Here is a 17229-nt window from a genome sequence, read left to right as displayed (position 1 = left end):
TTCAAACCCCTTGAATCTTAGGCTTGGTTGATGATTTCTGTGTTATCTAACTAGAATCTTTTACAAAATTCAAATAATTGGGTTAGTGCTTGGCTGCAAACAGTTTTATTTGAGTTACACGTGTTGTGTAAAGTGTTCAGGTACTACAAATTCATGAAAAATACCTCTGTGTGAGAGAGTATTTTGAAGTAAACAAATGGACCACACCTTATCATCATGTGAATTTTATTTTAACATGCTTGTAATGGAAGAGAAAGGAAAGAACTTTGATATGGAAAATGCTAGCCTAACATGTCAGATACAGAGAAAAGTAAAAAGGAAATTATAGAAATACACTTATGGAGAAGGTAACTGTACAGATTGTGACACTGTGGATGAGTGTCTGGCAAAGATATGGATGGCTCTGCTGTTTCAGAGCTATCTTCAGGGTGAACATAGTTGTACAAAAGTTCTTTTGCCTTCCCTCCCATCTGGAGAATGTTACATATTCAGAGATCTTGAGGCATTCAGTGTATCCTTGGAATCTTGTATGTTGTCACAGCAAAACTGTATTACAGTCCTGACAATGAAGAAAAATACAGAAACTACACCTAGCTTAAAAGATTCCTTTATCTTCCTCTAGTGATATCTTTTGCACTAAGCAATTTGGAAACTGCCTAGGGTAGCATTTTGTAAATAAAATAAAAAAAAGTGGAAATGCACTTATTCACAGAGGTCTGTCTAAATTAAGCAATTCAATCTTTTAGTTTGTGCTTTTGTAATGTCAGAGCTGTCCCTTCATTCCCACTTTCTGCCCTTGCCATCTATTATTCCCTTCTACTTACTGACACCCAGCCAGGCCTAAATAAATGCAGCATGACCCCCCAGAGCTGACATTTTCTCTGCTTGTCAAGCTATTTCTTGCTTTCTTATTTTCTCTTGCCTGAATACTTCCTGTCTGTGTCTTTTAAATATTCAGTAGCTACTTCTGATAACCCAGGTTGGAACCAAGGCATCTCTTTGCATGTCACAGTGCAGATTGCAGCATGGGAGAGGCAGCCTGTGGTGGAGGCTTGTGTTCTTTGCATGATCAGATTCAAATTACTGTTGTTGTTTCTCTTTTTAAACCCTTATATTGCCCTTCCTTCCTTCCTTCCTTCCTTCCTTGCTTCCTTCCTTCCTTCAATTCAGTACTTCCCTAGATCAAGTGCACTTCTTTCAGAAGAGTTAACACCACTGTTCTGGATTAACACTTTTCTTAATCACATACTGTTTTTGACTTTGAAACTTGAAACCCCAGTGCTTTTGTCTGGGAATTGGAAACGGAGAACAAGGTGCTGGAAGAGAAAAATGAAAGCACCTTCCTGACATGTCTGTTTTGTGTAACACAAAAGGGCATTACTTTAGCAGCTGACTTTTTTTTCCTTTGCTCTGTGTAATGACTGCTAGAGATACTGATTTAATCAACCAACCATGCAAGTGCAATGATTGTGAACCAGATCGTTGTGAAGCAAACAAATGTTTCACAGTAAATTGCCAAGGGATACCAGCTACTCTGCTCTGGTTTTGCTCAAACAGATTGTCTTTTAAGCAGCTGCCTCATGAAAAGCCTTTGTTATGTATGGACCTTTAATCAAAATGTCACTAAATCCTGCATTCTGGGATGCTTCATTTGAAACACATCCAATGCTCTTATTTATTAGATTGTCCAGTGTCAAATCCAGCCACCATTATCCCTAGTAAGCAAAGATGGATGAGGGAGTGACAAAAAGCTCGTGTCACAGCTGAGATCAGTTGTTGTGTGTGTGATGTCTTGATCTGTTTGTACAACCCTCTCGGGGACCTTCGGGCAATTAAGTTCACCCATTTCAAACAGGGCCTTTCCTGTGCACTCTGATTTGATAGGAGAATGGGCAATTCCCAGTAATGACTGCTACATCAATTACATTGCATTGTATTGATGCTTAATTAGAGAATGTGTTGAAACTGGGGAAGGGGACAACTGGAAGAGGGGAGGGTTGGCTCCCAAGTAAATGTCAGAGACCTTTCCTTAATAGCCTGTCTTTCTAATGTGCATTGAATGCACTGACAAGCACTGTGGCCTCCTGACCTTCAAGCATTTACCCCAGCCTGAGAAAGGAGAGCGAAGCCTCTTTGAGAAGGAATTGTTTTAGAGCTGAATTACATTTAGTGTCATTCTTGTTCAGCTTTACTGTGAAGTGACCCTTGCAGCCCTTTAGCCCCGTGTGCACATTTGGAAACCATTTCTGTGCCTGAGCTTTCTGAATCAAATGCTTGCAGTCTCTTCAAACAGCCTTTCAGAAATGAAACCCAAACATCATGAACATGAACGCTTATTTTTCTAAGGTTTATGTAAGTAATCTGTGAGCTATCCAAAGGAGCTCTTTAAAAGAAAAAGAATGAAACCAAGACTTTCATTTCGCTCAAATAATGGCATTAAATACTATCCTTCAATCTCCAGTTTCTTCAGATTTAAGAAGAGTACTATAAATCACAAATGGAGGGTTACAACAGAAATATAAGACCTGCACAGTTGTTTATGGCTGAACTGGCCTGCAACACCTGACACCAGCCATTTCTGAAGGTTAAATTTCCTAAAGCAGGAGATTGCAATAAGGTTTTGGTTTCTGCTGGTTCTTTACAAGATTATTGCATTGAAATTTTCTGGTAGTTTACAGTATTCTAACACTTCTAACACACAGCTACTCTCTCTAACACCCTGGAGAAACAACTATGGCTTTATTTCCTCTGAGGTTCCTTACCAGCCTGTGCAGGTATTGCCAGGTCCTGTGATCAGGAGTCCTGACCTTCTGTTTTCAAGACAGCAAAATACAATGTGTGTGGGGGGAACACACTGGCAACCTCTTGAACAGGAGGAAAAGAATACATTGCTTATTTCTAACATACTATTACCCTTCTCACACAGCCATTAATATGCATCTGCATCCCAGGAACAACGACGTGCCAGCTGTGCCTTTAGCAAAAACTCTGTGTAATTCAGCGTGACTTTGTGAAATAGAAAGAATTTTAAGACAGCATGGTTATGCTAATTTTGATGTTAATTTCTGTAGGAACTTAATATTCTGTGTCATTCTTTTGCCTGTGCAATAATCTCTGCTTTGCATCTTCTGTCATGATATTTTACTTTTTGTTTTAAATGGCAGGACTGAATGCAGATTGTGCATATCTTTCAGAATATGGAGTCAGTTCAGGTCTTTAAAAAAAAAAAGTCTCTTTATTACTCTAAATGCTATTACTACACATGCCACAGCAGTGGCACATGAGGATGGGGACAGCCTTGCACATTGGAAGTCAGCCTTTGAAAGAAAATGTATTTGCAAAGGAAACAGCTGATTCATTTGGCTGTTAATCTTTCAAGTAATATGCTTTGGAGTACATTGTACAACAAATTTTTTTAAAGTATTTAGTAATTTAAAAGAATATAATAATTTAGAAGAAGAGTAGCTTTATATCGATGGTGTATATTTGGAGTCAGGTGAGGGTTTTTTTCTTAGACTACATACGTTTATCAGAAGGTGACATTCTGATATCTGATGTAATAAATATTTTATTTATGAAGCCTTAGCATTATTAAACAAGAGGGATCAACACCACAGAAAAATGCATCTGAAAGGAGGTTATAAAATTTGAAGCTTGGTAGCAAACAAGTCATGCTTTTGTAAAAAAACCCTACACTTTTTAAAATTAACCTTTATTCCTATTTAGCATTTAAATGATCATAGAATATTCTCAGTATGGATTTCATATTAAAGAACTGTTATAAAGAATGTATCTTTTTAGTAATTTTAGCAATTTCATATGAAGTCATAAGGAAGATTCTCTGTATACAATCAGAGCCCATCTTTCAGAGCACATACACATGTGCTTGTCTTTAAGCATTTCTCAATTTTTACTTTTAGCTTTTACATTTAGGCAAGTGGCAAACTCAGAAAAGATAGACTTGCTGTCCAGGATCTGAGTGCAGCCTCCCAGTTCTGCTGTGTACTTCAGTTCTGTGATTACTGTGACTTGCACAGGGGGAATTACTCACCTGCTCCAGTACCTTGCTGTACCAAAGCACAGGCTGGGAAATTCAGGGTTTTGCTGGTGGCAGTGTCAGTCCTGTGTGCTGGACTTCTGCTGCTATATCCAAAACCTACATCAGACAACCAGATAAAAATAGAGGAATGAGTAACTTGGTTCCCTGGTGATGCTGTCCTCACCTTAGTTGCACTTGCCTAATACATTCTATGAGAGGCAAAGTACTTTAATACTATTTTCTCCACTAAAATCCCCCTAAAATTAAAAACAAAACAAAAACCAAACAAACAAAAAAAACCAACCCCCAAAAAAACAACTTGATTTTTAATAAGGGTGCTGATTTATATCTCAATTCCCTGAAAGTCATTGAGAAATACTGATTGATGACTGCATCCACATTTTGCACCAAGGGAAGCTTTGCTGTTCAGTTCCCCAAAGTGCAGGTGATGACATAATGAGATGAACATGGGGTCATTTCTCTCAAAGCTTATCTTAGCATTCCTGTAAGTATAACTTATACCAAAACAGCAGATCAAACTAACTGCATGCTTTAAGGAGATAAGTATATGTGTCTTTTTGTGGTAGCCTATACAATTTATTCAGTATACAATTTATTCAGTGTTCAGACAAGTCCAGTCCATATGTGCAGCTTCTGCATTATATATATGAAAACAAGATACTGAAGTGGTTGGGGCATAAATTGGGTGGCTTAGATGAAATACTCACTTAATTGAATTGGTTCACATACATGATTATAAATATGTTCCTGGTTTGTACGAATCTCAGTTTATTTCCTTTAATCTCTTCTTTACAGATATCCAATGTATTATATTTTAATATCCTTATTTTTTTCTGGTGTTAAAACGGTAATACTTACAAGGATGGGGAAGAAGTAATTTCAATATAAATTATGGTTAAAGTATGAGTGTGATATGTTAAACACAACTGATAAAATAATTGTTTGCATGAAATGTCTTAGCAAAATTGTGCTGTTAAGCACTTTGTAAAATTCCATTACAACTGAGATTTATTTTTCAATCATTTTAAGACATGCTTTTTTATTCTCCAAAGGCATTATGCTATTAACAGATCTGCCACATAATACAGAACCATCAAAAATAGCAGCATTTGCATCTTAATTTACATAAGGACTAGCTTCTAATCCAGGTTCCATTGTTGAAGTACTGGAATAACTGCAGTGACGTTTGTGAGATTCAATTTCAGTCTCCTTCTTACCACACTGCCTGTATCATTATAGTGGAATATCTGTGTTTTTACTCGAGAAATTTTACTGAGACTAGATAGCATTTAAGAGTGTCCAGTTGCATAGTTACCAGAGTTAATATAATAATTATCAGAGTTAAATACTAGTTATCAGAGGTGAAGCAAAGAGATGATGAGAGGAATATTACCTGCTCTTTTGGGGGATCACTAGTGGCTGCAAATCCAGGTCTCTCCACCAACGCCTGCTCCTCTGTGAGATCTATATCCTTGGCCATATGTTAGACCATTGCAATTTAAAACTAAATAATTGCTTTTAATCTGTTGCAGATTAGAAATGAATTAGGAAGTCTTCAGTCTGAATTGATATTTCTCAGTCACAAAAACAGTAACTAGATTTGGAAAGTTTGATTGCTTTTTCAATGGTAAGCAATAAATGGTGCTACATGTATATCTTGTAAAAGTATTTAATGAAACATATCTGAGCTCTGCTGGCAATCATTTGAGCTGAAAATTTGTTATGTCTTCTCTGTTGAACTGTTTTAGCAGTATAATCTTTTATAATTAAAACATAATCATTTTTAAGGAGTGTTTTTTACAGTTTATAGCAATTTTGCAGCTGACTGTGTCAGGCTTGCATTAAAGATTGAGCTTAAATTATTAAATGATATTTTGTGCAACTGTAATTTCCATGAGAGGATATTTTTCATGTTATTTACTAGGAAGCTTTAGACTGAAAAAGAGCACTTTTGGCAAAGTAAAGGGAAATATTTGTGAAGCAGAAACTATAATTATGAACGTGTAGTTAAACACCTCTTAGGCACTTGGCTCACACTGAACACGGTTATAAAATAATAGAACCATGCTCTTGAAGTGGATGCCATATTGAAGGAATTACTTGATCACAACTTCTTTATATCTGGATTCTTTGGAGAATCTGCTACACTTGTTAAAATGTAAAGTGAAATTACAGATGAAGAGTTGAAATATGAGATTATTTCAGTGAGAATGAGCAGCAGAGAGTGGGTCCAGCCTCTTGGTCAGACAGGGCTCTTCCCAGATCCATCTGGTATGGATCCTTCTGATGGAAGTATTTAGGCAAGGTTTTGTTGGAAGGTGAAAGCAAAATAGCCATTTGTGCTGTGCTCCAGAAGAGATGTTGGGATGAAGGAGGTAGTTGGGCCTGGAAATCCTGGATGAGAATGGAGAAAGGTTTCTGCTTCTATGGGCAATGGGGCAAAGGCTAAGCAGCTCATCATGCCATTCACAATTGACCATTTCCATCTTAGAACCTGCCACTGGGACTCAGTATTCTTCTCAAAGCAGTGTTTTCTCAAAAAAAAAGTGCACAGAAAAGGGTACATGATTGACTGCCCTTCACATGCCATCAACAACTGACTTGCCACTGAACACCTCATGGAAGTTGGTGGTGGAACTTAAATATCCTGAGCTGCTGGCCCAGTGAAAGGGCCATTCCTTCTCCTTCTGTCTGTGCAAATGCTGCATCTCTGGAGTCCTTGTTCCCAATTTATGTGTGGTACGGGGGAGTCCTTGAAAGAAGAGTTGGAAAAGCAATTTGTGAATGCTCCTGAGAGCTTGTCCTGTGAAGACTATGATGGAGATGAATGATGTTCATATGGAAAACGAGTGTTTGGTGGGGGGGGGAAATGGAAAAATATTATACCTTCTGTGACTGGATAGCCACATAAATTAAAAGCTTAAACCCCCAGGTCTCAACATTAAGATGTCTACTAAGAATCAAATGTATCTAGAAAAGTTTTCTGTCTACATTGACATTTCCTGTCTACAAAATGTCAGGTATGACAGAGAAATTATGTCTTGCTTCCCAAATGCTTCCATTTGATAAATGTAAAATAACTATTGCAAGCAAGGGTTTTACACTTTGGAAACAGGAAAGAACAAAAGGGGCCATCTGGTCTTGACCATTGGGTCTATCATCTCTGGAAGCTCCTTGCAGACCACATGGCCAGGATCTGGTCACATTTGGGAAGATAAGACAGTCAGAGAGGGCAAAGAAACAAACTACTAATTTTTCTTCTTGCCAATGAAGGAAATATCTTTGCCTGTGGAGCAGGAGATGCAGAAGATTTTGTGCATCCATTTTTTATGTAGAGAGATCACATAGCTTCTATATTTTCCTCACTCAGTACAGTCAAATGCCATTAATTAATCTTTGCTTTGCTTTTATTACACAAACATTCTTCCAAACATTTATATAAAATTCTATGATATATTTTTAACAGATAGTTAGCACTTGATATATATTCCTGTATCATTATGGCAGTGGAATAAAAGAGGGGAGGGTCTTCAACACTTGCAGAACACACCTTTTTTCACTTAAATTTCTGGATTCTTATCTTAATTTCAAACTGTTATTTACTATGTGTAGTACTTACACTTTATAGTTATAAGTGCCTTCAAATAGCACATTAGAAAATTTTCAAGCAACAGAAAAAGTAGTATTGGAGGGCTGTATGTCACCCAGAGGTGTTCATAACCATAGAAGTCATAGAATGAGATGAGCATGTCTTTGGGTGATGAAATTGAATCCCCTCTGTGGAATATAACTGGACTATTGCAAACACTGTTTTAAGATGTGGAAAATTCACAAAACCTTTGATGGACTGTTCTGCCTTCATTTGTTTTTATGTCCCATCTAAATGATATAACTTTCTTTTATTCATTTTCTAGCTGTGGACATTTTTGAGGTTGATCTGGTAACAGTGGGCTTTCAGTGATCTTTCCATCTTCATATCCAGCCCCTTTCATTCTGTTTTAGAACTGATGGAATTTTGGTGCATTGTGAAAAGTTCTTCAGTATTTCACAAAACTTGCCTTTATTTCTCCTTTATTTCTCCAACAGTTTGGTTGTCTATAAACCTATCCATATGTCCCTGTACCTGAAAGATGAGTGTTGTCAGCTTAGGTCATGAAAAAAAAAATACAGTGGTATTTAAAATCTCTAGTTGTGAATGAGAGATGTAAGTGCAGCAACATGGGTTATTTCTGGGTAGAAGGTTAGTAATTATATTGTAGCTTCCATTCATACGCCTTCCATAAATTACTTTAAGAATTTCTATTTGCCCTTTGGTGTTGCCTAAGAATGACAAAGGATGGTTTTGAAGTCTGATGCTATGATAATTTTGTAGCCTTTTGCCCCTCCTTCTAAAACATATCTAAACCTGAAAGTGGAGATTTTTTCTGAGCAATGAAATAAAGTGGGGTTGGCCTGCAAAAATGTAGCAAGGCTTTGTCTTTCAGTTTCCGCAACTAATCTCATTTATCTTCATTTTCTGAACACCACTTTTCAATTGAATCAGGAGCAGTATGTTGTGTATATTTTTTTCCCTTTCTGATAATCAGAGAAATATTGACCTATTTTGAAAACACTTCTTCCTCTCACTACTGGCAGCTTTCATCACTTCAATTGTTGCTATTTTTATATACAAGAACTATAAAGAAACTTGAGCTGAATGTAATCTAAACTGTAGAGAACTGGATGTGGATTGCCAACATAGCAAGTGACTTTGATTGTGAGAGTTAAGGTTTATCCTTGCCTCTTTAGATTATAATACATTATCCAAGCAGAAGTCAGCTAATGGACCTTAAATTAGTGTGAGTGGTCTACAAAGATATGGCATATCATTACATGAATCTATTTTCCTTGAAGTCAGCAGAAAAATAACACATCTGTTTCAGCAGGGAAAAAGAAGGTTATAGCCAGGTTACTCTGCATCAAGATATCTTGGTTCTTTTACCCTTGCAATTAAGCAGTGCCCTGTTCTGCAAGTTCAGATTTAATGTAAAAAATAGGTTTTAAAGAAATTAAAAAAGAAAAAGATAATAAGAAAAGGAAGAAAACAAAATCTTCCTGTGCTGTCAAAATAGCTGTTTCACTAGGTTGGCTAATCATGTAATGTGGATGGATGGCACTTTAGTGTTTTGGCTATTTTATCATCAATCTGATCACAGCCGAGGTGACAGGAGCAGGGTTGTACCTTCTAATCCCCCAGTAAATGACCTGTGTCTGTCTGTCTTCAATCAGACAGCTCCCTCCATCATTCAGATCACTTGGAAGTTGCTGTGGGAAGGCATGTGCACACTCCTTTGTCTTGTCACTGCCTCACACAGGGACAACCTTTGTGTGGGAGAAGGGGGTTACAGTCAATTGTCCTGCAGAACATAGTCACCTTTCAATAGGACATCCATTGCAATGTTTGTGCCAAACTAATAATGATAGGAATCAACCAGCTTTGTACAGGCTTTCTGTTGGTGCCCTTTGCAGAAAAAAAAAATGACTGCTGCTTCTTTAAGTCATGGGGACTCCCATTTGCTGTGACAGCTTTCCAATTGTTAAATAAACTATGACCATGAGCAGCTGTCAGACAAATATTGCACTGCAGGCTTCAGTTAAAAAGAGCACCAGACAAGATTTTCAGTGCCTAAAGGCCCTTTTAATTCTTTTTTTTTAAGACACACTTAAAAAAAAAAAAAAAAAAAAAAAAACCAAACAAAAAACAAAACCCCAAGGAGATAATGTGAGTAATTCACTGGGAAAAAAACGCCCAAAAAAACCCAACGCATTTTATTTTATATACTCTGTGCAATTTTCTTATGAAAGTTATAGAATGTGAGTATGTCCATTTCTGAGAAAAGGAGCATGAAATATCTTAAATGTACACTTTTGTTGGGTACCAAGGTAGGAAATTGAGATGCAGAAATCCTGACATTAGGCTTTATAAATGCCACTAATCATATTCAAATTCTTGTGGGAAAGCAAGAGGAATTATACTGAGTTTCCTCAAAGCCATAGAATGTTATATTATCATTTGTGCTTTTAGCAGTGATCTAGCTCAACACTTCTGATGTTACTGCTTTTTTCTGTCTGAACAACTTGAGCAGGTTGAAGAACTCCTTGCTCACTGTCATTGCAGGGGGGATTGGACTGGATGACCTTTAAAGGTCCCTTCCAACCCAAACTATTCTATGACTCCATAATTCTGTGATGATGTTGCACCTTGATGTACAGGAAAAAAAAAAAAAAAAAAAGTACAGTTTTCACTACAGAAGATCTAACAGGCTAACTCCAATATGCAGGAAAATAATCTTAAGGTAAATATGGGAAGAAGCCTTATTATTCACATTGTAATTACAGTTGGGGAGAGAGATTGCCATTAAATTAGGAATAAGGTGTACTTCCTCTTACTGTAGTTTACAGACTGAAACTCTCTACCCTTATCTCACTAAAAGTCAAGCTAGAGAACTTGGATTAGGAATCAAAGTTGTCCGAAGCTCCCCTAGAAGAAGTGCAGAAGATGGATTCAGCTCACCTTGCTGAGGAGAGAGACAGTCAACTCTGGGCATGGCTTTTCCCATTGATAGTGAAGCAGAAGCCTAGCTCAAACACAAATTCAAACTAATCTACATCAAACCAAACCCAAAATAAAACAAAAACTAGTCGTGGCAACTAATTTCAAAAGGCAAGGTGTGGGCTAGTTGTTTGGAGGCAGGAGTTCTAGATAATATATAAGAAGTTTTTATTGAAAAATCAGTATTTTTTCATGCTAAAGACAAAATATGATTAATATTTCATTTATAAGTAGTAGTAAGTAATTCCTGGTTTTAAGTGTTGCTTCTTCCAAAATTTCAAATTTAATTAACCAGCTAGCTAATTAACAAACAAACGAGTTAAGTAATATATGTTTTCACCATTTCAGTTTTGTTTAAAGACAGAGAGGAATATATCCAGTAAAAATAAAAAGCAGTAGGAAATGGAAAAAGTCAATTTAAAAATCAATCCTCCCTGATTTTTTCTATTGACTCCTGTTAGAAATAACACCCACAATTTCATAACTGAAATGGATCATAAAAAAATCTCAGGATGTTAAATTATTTATTTTATGCTTTTGAAAACACTTTTGGGTAATGGGTTTCACTTTTTCTCCTTTCATATATCTCATTCTTTCTCACAGAAAAACGGAAACCTTTCAACAATGGAAAATGAGAGCATTTTCTTGTTTGTGCTCAAACTTGTGCTTTTGAGTTGATATGCTTCACACAAAGGTTGGTCTTAAAACCATGGTAAGCATAATGCATCATGGTTTTAAACAAACTGATTCCTCTACAGAACTAACTGTTTATATAATATAGGGCTTTTTGGAGACTTGAACCAGGAAATTAATTTATTTTAATCTAGTTTATGGAAAGCAAAGTGTGGAAGTGAAGCTTTGGGAGCACCACACCAGCAATGGAATCAATTGCTATAATCAATACAAATGTGATTTCCATGTGTGAAGGAAGTGTGAGGAAAGGTCCTTTAATAAAAATAGTCAACTTGCAACCATAATAGACATGATATTCTTTTAAGATATTGGTTGTGTATTAGCAGAAAATGTATTCATTAAAGCTAAGGAAAGAAGGAGTAAAATCAGTCATGATTTTACTCCTCCTTTATATGCCTTTAATGAATACATTTCCATAAAATCAGATGGAAATCTTTCTTAGTCTTCCAAATTTTGCATTTTGAAGAAAAAATGGAATTTCTCTTTTCCCTGTCCTTATTAATGAATTAATCTAAGTTTTTATCCCTGCAGTATGAGATTAGGGCTGGCATATGGCTAAGATAAATATGTTCATCTGTTCTAGGTTTCAGAGCAGAAAGCTGGCATAATGTGAGAGATCAGCTGGACATGAAACTTTCTGGCTAGGCAAGCAAGACAACCTTCTTCTGAACATGGATCTTAACTGGAATAAACTTTTACCATGGACCCTATTCTGCTATAGAATGTGACATGGCACAGAAACTGTGTTGGATCCAATGCTTTTCTGGGCACAGGGAGCAGAGCAGACACAGCAGCAGCCCCTTGTTCCCTGGTGACAGCAGCCAGGAGCAAACGTGCCTTTCCAAAAGAGCTTGTGACCACTGCTGCCTGTCCTGTTGTTGCTTCCTTGAAGAGAGGTTACAGCCAGAAAATCTGGTGTGGTTTGTGAACCTGCTCCAGCTGCTGTTTCTGTCTGCACTGCCTGGGGAGAAGGACCTTGGGGAGAGCCATTTCTGGGAGAGAGCTGCAGAGCAGGCAGGTTGTCTGGCAGAGAGTGTGCCAGCTCTGTTGTGGGGATCTTTGCTGCAGCTTGGCTACAGAGACACAATGGCACTCTTGTGTTTTCATGGCATAGCATAGTGGCCACCACTGACAGCTGCATGAACATTCAGGTCAACAAGGTTGGGTCGAAGAAAAACCTCAAAGACAAGTCTTACATGTTCTGTATTCGACTTTATCCCTTTTGTTTTTTTTTTTTCCTTTTCTGTTCTATATGCTTGTATGCCTTTCCATTTGCCAGTGACCTGATAGGATGCCTCTGTTTCTGTTTCCTGCAGGATCAAAGCCTGGGTGGATAAGATGCAGGAAGATCTCGTGACGCTCGCACGAACTGCCAGCGGAGTGGACCGGCTTGCTGAAGTAAGAGGAGGAGTCCTGGACTGCTGTAACTAGAAAGTGAAGGGTTTGCATCTTCTAGGCTTTGCAATCATTTCCTCCCAACATACAAAAATGATTTTGGGGGATTAAACTCTGCAGTGTTTACCCAGAGAGAAATGAAGAACAGGCATCCATCAATTCACTCTCAGTGTTCAGCACTTTCCCATTGATAATATTTAATCAGCTTTGCAGTGTTTGACATAAGGCTTGCCATTGTTGCACCACCTCCACCTGAAGCAAGCACTTTTATGTTCTGTGTTTGTCAAATACAGTATCCAGGAAGCAACCATTCACAGTGGTGGAGAATTCTACTCTCTGTAAATGAGAGAACCTATCTTTCTGACACGTTTCATGAAAGGATGCAGCTTTTGGTTAGCAGAAATATAGATGAGAATGAAAACTACTGTTATTCCGCTGTTCAAATTTAACTCCAAGTTTGTTTTAAAGGAAAATTCACAACTTTCTCATTGAGATTTTTTTTTGGTGTTATTATTCATGCAACACTTGTGCTATTGCAGGAAAATGAAGGCAAAATTAATAACATGTCAGAATTACACTGCCTATACAATTTTGTGTATAGGCAATTGTGTATCCATTACAATCCAGAATACAACCATATGGTCATACATTTCCCTCTCTGTATCTCTGCACAAATGCTATGGCTCTTCCTTTGAACTTATGGATATCTGATTTAAGTTGAGGGTTACCCTGCTGCTGTTGCTGCATCAGGAAACTTCTTTTTTGCCAGCCCCTGGTGTTGGGGAGCTGAATGTGAAGCCTTGTTGTGAAGATTTGTTTTTCAGAAAATGATCCCAAATGATCCACGAAATGGATAGCAGAGGTTTCAAAGCTGCTAAGAAACACACAGAAAAAATAATGTATGAAGTTTTCAGGTTTAGCATTGTGTATTAATGTTTTCCTTTGACCTTAATGACCCTTTTCCGAGACATCCATGTCTTGTGTGTATCCTGTCCCTGAAGGACATTTTGTCTTTACTGATATAAGGGGAGGTTAGATAATTAGCTCAGATGTCCATTAGCTCAGATGAGATCATCACTGTCTTATAAAAGGAAGGGCTGTGTCACTGAATGCACAATGAACATCAATGGAGACGGCAGAGTTTATTTTAGTTCTGGCCTTTCCTAATATTTGACTGCATCATATTGCAACACAATTTAAGGTAGATGCTTTAGATACACATTTCAAGCTTTAAAAACACTGAGCAAACTGAAAACAAAATCTTGAAATCCTAACACAAATCATCAGCTTTGTACAAGCATGGGTTTCCAACACAGAAATGTCTGGCACTTGAGCTTGCTGAGGAAGTGTAAGGTATGGAAACATGGAACTCTTTGGAGTTTTTGTAGGTGGATTTCACATGCATCTCCTGACAGGAAAAGCAAGAGTTGCAAGTCATTAGTCTCCAGGTTCTGGTGGGGAGTTTCTGCTACAAGTCCTTTTTTGCTTATCTAATTTAGGTGTGATCTGGTCTATCCTGCACTTGCTGTGCCTCTTTTTCCCTACCATGCAGCATCTTCTGGCTGATTCACCATTCAGCTTCCCATTGTTTTCCAGCTGTGTTGCTTGGCTGTCTTTCATTTCTCCTCAACCTATGCTATGTTTCTGTCTCAGTTCCTGACTTGGCTGCTTGGCCAGTCTGCCTTTCTGTTTTACACTAGTTTCTCATCTCTATTTTAGGATTTTTCTCCTCAGCTTTTTCCAGATCAGCATCTCTCTCTTAACTCCTTCATTTTTTCTTAGTATTTCCAAAACATTGTGTCCAGGTGTCCATAGTGCCTGTCACAATACTCCCATCTCTTCCACCCGAATTCCTCTTTCCCTTTCTCACATCTCCCTTCACCACTAATTCTCAATCCAAGACCTGAAATTTTCTCCTGTATGATTTTTCTGTTTTACTTTCCCTTCCAGTCTCATTCTCTCCTTACTCTTTGCTTGCCATTTTTCAGTCTATGATCTCCTGTTTCTGTATCTCAGTCTCTTGCCCTTCATTCTTCATTCAGTTTTCCTCTCCTCCTTCTCCCTGTAGACCTGAGAGACCACAGCAAATCTGATCTTTAACTGCAGAGAAGGTGAGACATTCTCTAGGTGTGACATTCTCTGAGCTGGAATACACCTGTGTTCTCTGCAATTTAGCTGGTAAAAACTGTGCAGTGATCTGCAGGTTTTTTCCAGGCTGAAATTTCTTTAACACTGAAGAATAAAATATTTATTTAAATACAGAGCATTGAGATTTTAATCTACAATGAATAGGCAATAGGAAAATAAATTACACAGGATTTCTAACTGGGGCAAAACAATAAGTTAATGTCCCAGCCATTTTTCTATGCCATCCTGTGCAAGGGCCACATAGTAGAACAGATAATGAAAAGCCAAGAGACTGATGTTGTCATTCTTTTTTTTTTTTTTTCCCTGAGAAAAATATTAGTTTATGTAGTTAATATTTGGAAAATTTACAAGCTCCTAAACAGTCTTAAAATGAAAACTGCTGTGCAAGCCTAATAATCTGTAGCTACCAGCTTTGCCACAGTGACATTCACGTGGATAAAAACAAAAACATGAGTGTTGAATATTACAGGTATATTTGTTTTAAATAGCCAGAATTTATAATAGATTTCAAGCAAATGATGTTATCTCAGAGGATATTCACAAGATGGTCGATATGTGCATGTAATCCTAGGATTAAAAGCATGAAAGGGGGATGTTTCCATGTAAAATATATCAAAGCCATGTGCTTGACCTAAGTGGCGTGATGTCTTTCTCTAGCCATGAGATTTTAATTAGCTCTCTTGGCTGCAAGGGAAACCTCAAAGCCCTGCAAGGTGTAAGCCATGCACTCTCCCACTCTCTTCTTGTTTACAGGCTATTGTCACTTTCCCATTTCTGAATGACATTTTTTTCCCTGCTGACTGCCTGTTAACATTTAGGTAGATCTCTTCTGAAATGAACCACAGTCTTAGAAAAATGGACACTACAAGACATGAAAAACAGCATGCCTGCATGCTTGTCACTTTTATTTACAGAACTTGCCTTCAGTTGCTGAAGCTTTAAAAATGCTTACAGTCAGATTGAATTTTCAGCTTTTTTTTCTGATTTATTTCTTCTTCCAGTTCCAGAACTGTTTGGACTAAACCTGTAATCTTCATGTGAACTTGAAAAAAGAAATAATTTGTTTAGGTTTTCTGCCCCTTCTCTCTCTAATGTGGAATGAATAATATAAAGAGAAGGAACAGATTGCTCCTATTATAAAATAGTAAACATGACTTTCTGTCAAAAGCTGTAATAATCAGATTGGGAGGAGAAATGTGTTCCCTTGTTCTAGGGAAAATTAATATTAATTTGGCCAAGTGTGATGTTAGGGCTTTTAGCAAGAACATGTAAGAGATTATAACCATTTCACAGCCTGGTCAACCTCTCCCTGGACTCAGGGGAAGAATTCCCACTGATTCAGCTGAAGTTACAATCTGTGTCTGCTTTGTGTGATTAAGTCTTCTATGAAGATCTCTAAAGTGAACCAAGACAGCTCTCAAAGTAGCACAATTATTGTGTTCCCATCTAGACTGAAATAATTCTCTGTAAGGCAGTGTTTTTTTTCAATTAGCTGCTGTGCTAATGGTGCTCCCATGATTGCTGAAGGTGTCTTGGGGTTCATCAGTGCTGTTTGTGCTTGGATGTGTCTTGCATGTCTGGGGGTCTTTGTGCTGCTGGGAATTATGCTATGGTCTCTTCTGGAGAACTATTAAATATCTTTTTTATGACCATGAGGGAGAGGGATAGGAACACTGCCTTAATTCTCAATTACTTTGATTTTAGACTGGGAGAAATTTTGACCATAAAGACTGTAAATCTCAGAGTGTAATATGTACTTACAAAGGAATAAAAATTAAAAATAAATAAATAAAATGAATAAAATAAATTTAAAAAAAATATCGATGACTTTAAGTCAGGTGAGGTATGTGGCAAGTGGACACTGTCCTGTTGAGATCTGTACCTTGGTAGAAGTCTAATTTATTCTGCAGTGTGGACACAGATACTACGGAAAGTATTTTCTGTATTTAAGGTGTTCACATTCAACATGTACTAAATTTCATGGAATCACATTTAAGGAGAAGAATCTCCTCAGAAGAGGATTCCCTTTTCTTTGTTAATTCACAATTTTTTTACAGTTATTTGGAAGCTCAGTCTTGTCCTACTGACTAACCACTCTTTCTCTTGCTTTTGCATATATAATATAGCCATTGTAAACCACTGTAGCTCTCACTAATCACAACTTTTGAAAATATCTGTATAGAGAGGATACACAATAATATATTAATTAATATTCCACATAGTGTTTAAAAAGACAAAATAGTAGGGGTTAATTAGTTTATTAGTGATTCAGCCTCTGAAAATATGAATGTGTTTGTGTTGATGCACATTTCATATACCTTTTCTCTTGCTAGCAATGATG

General features: G+C 37.3%; 1 protein-coding gene across 4 annotated transcripts in view; it reads left to right on the top strand.

Annotated features, from left to right (window-relative positions):
- The window catches only part of CACNA2D1 (calcium voltage-gated channel auxiliary subunit alpha2delta 1), a 359815-nt gene that overhangs the window by 37120 nt on the left and 305466 nt on the right, over nucleotides 1-17229 (top strand). For all 4 annotated transcript variants that reach the window (XM_079304608.1, XM_079304609.1, XM_079304607.1 and 1 more), the window contains exon 2: nucleotides 12662-12743. In XM_079304608.1, coding sequence (XP_079160734.1) covers nucleotides 12662-12743 — 82 coding nt within the window. The remainder of the gene's footprint in view (nucleotides 1-12661; nucleotides 12744-17229) is intronic.

This window comes from Erithacus rubecula (genome assembly GCF_903797595.1).
Source record: "Erithacus rubecula genome assembly, chromosome: 4".
Lineage (NCBI taxonomy): Eukaryota > Metazoa > Chordata > Aves > Passeriformes > Muscicapidae > Erithacus > Erithacus rubecula.
The sequence above is the reverse complement of the archived record's forward strand: the minus strand, read 5'-3'. Positions and strand labels throughout refer to the sequence as shown.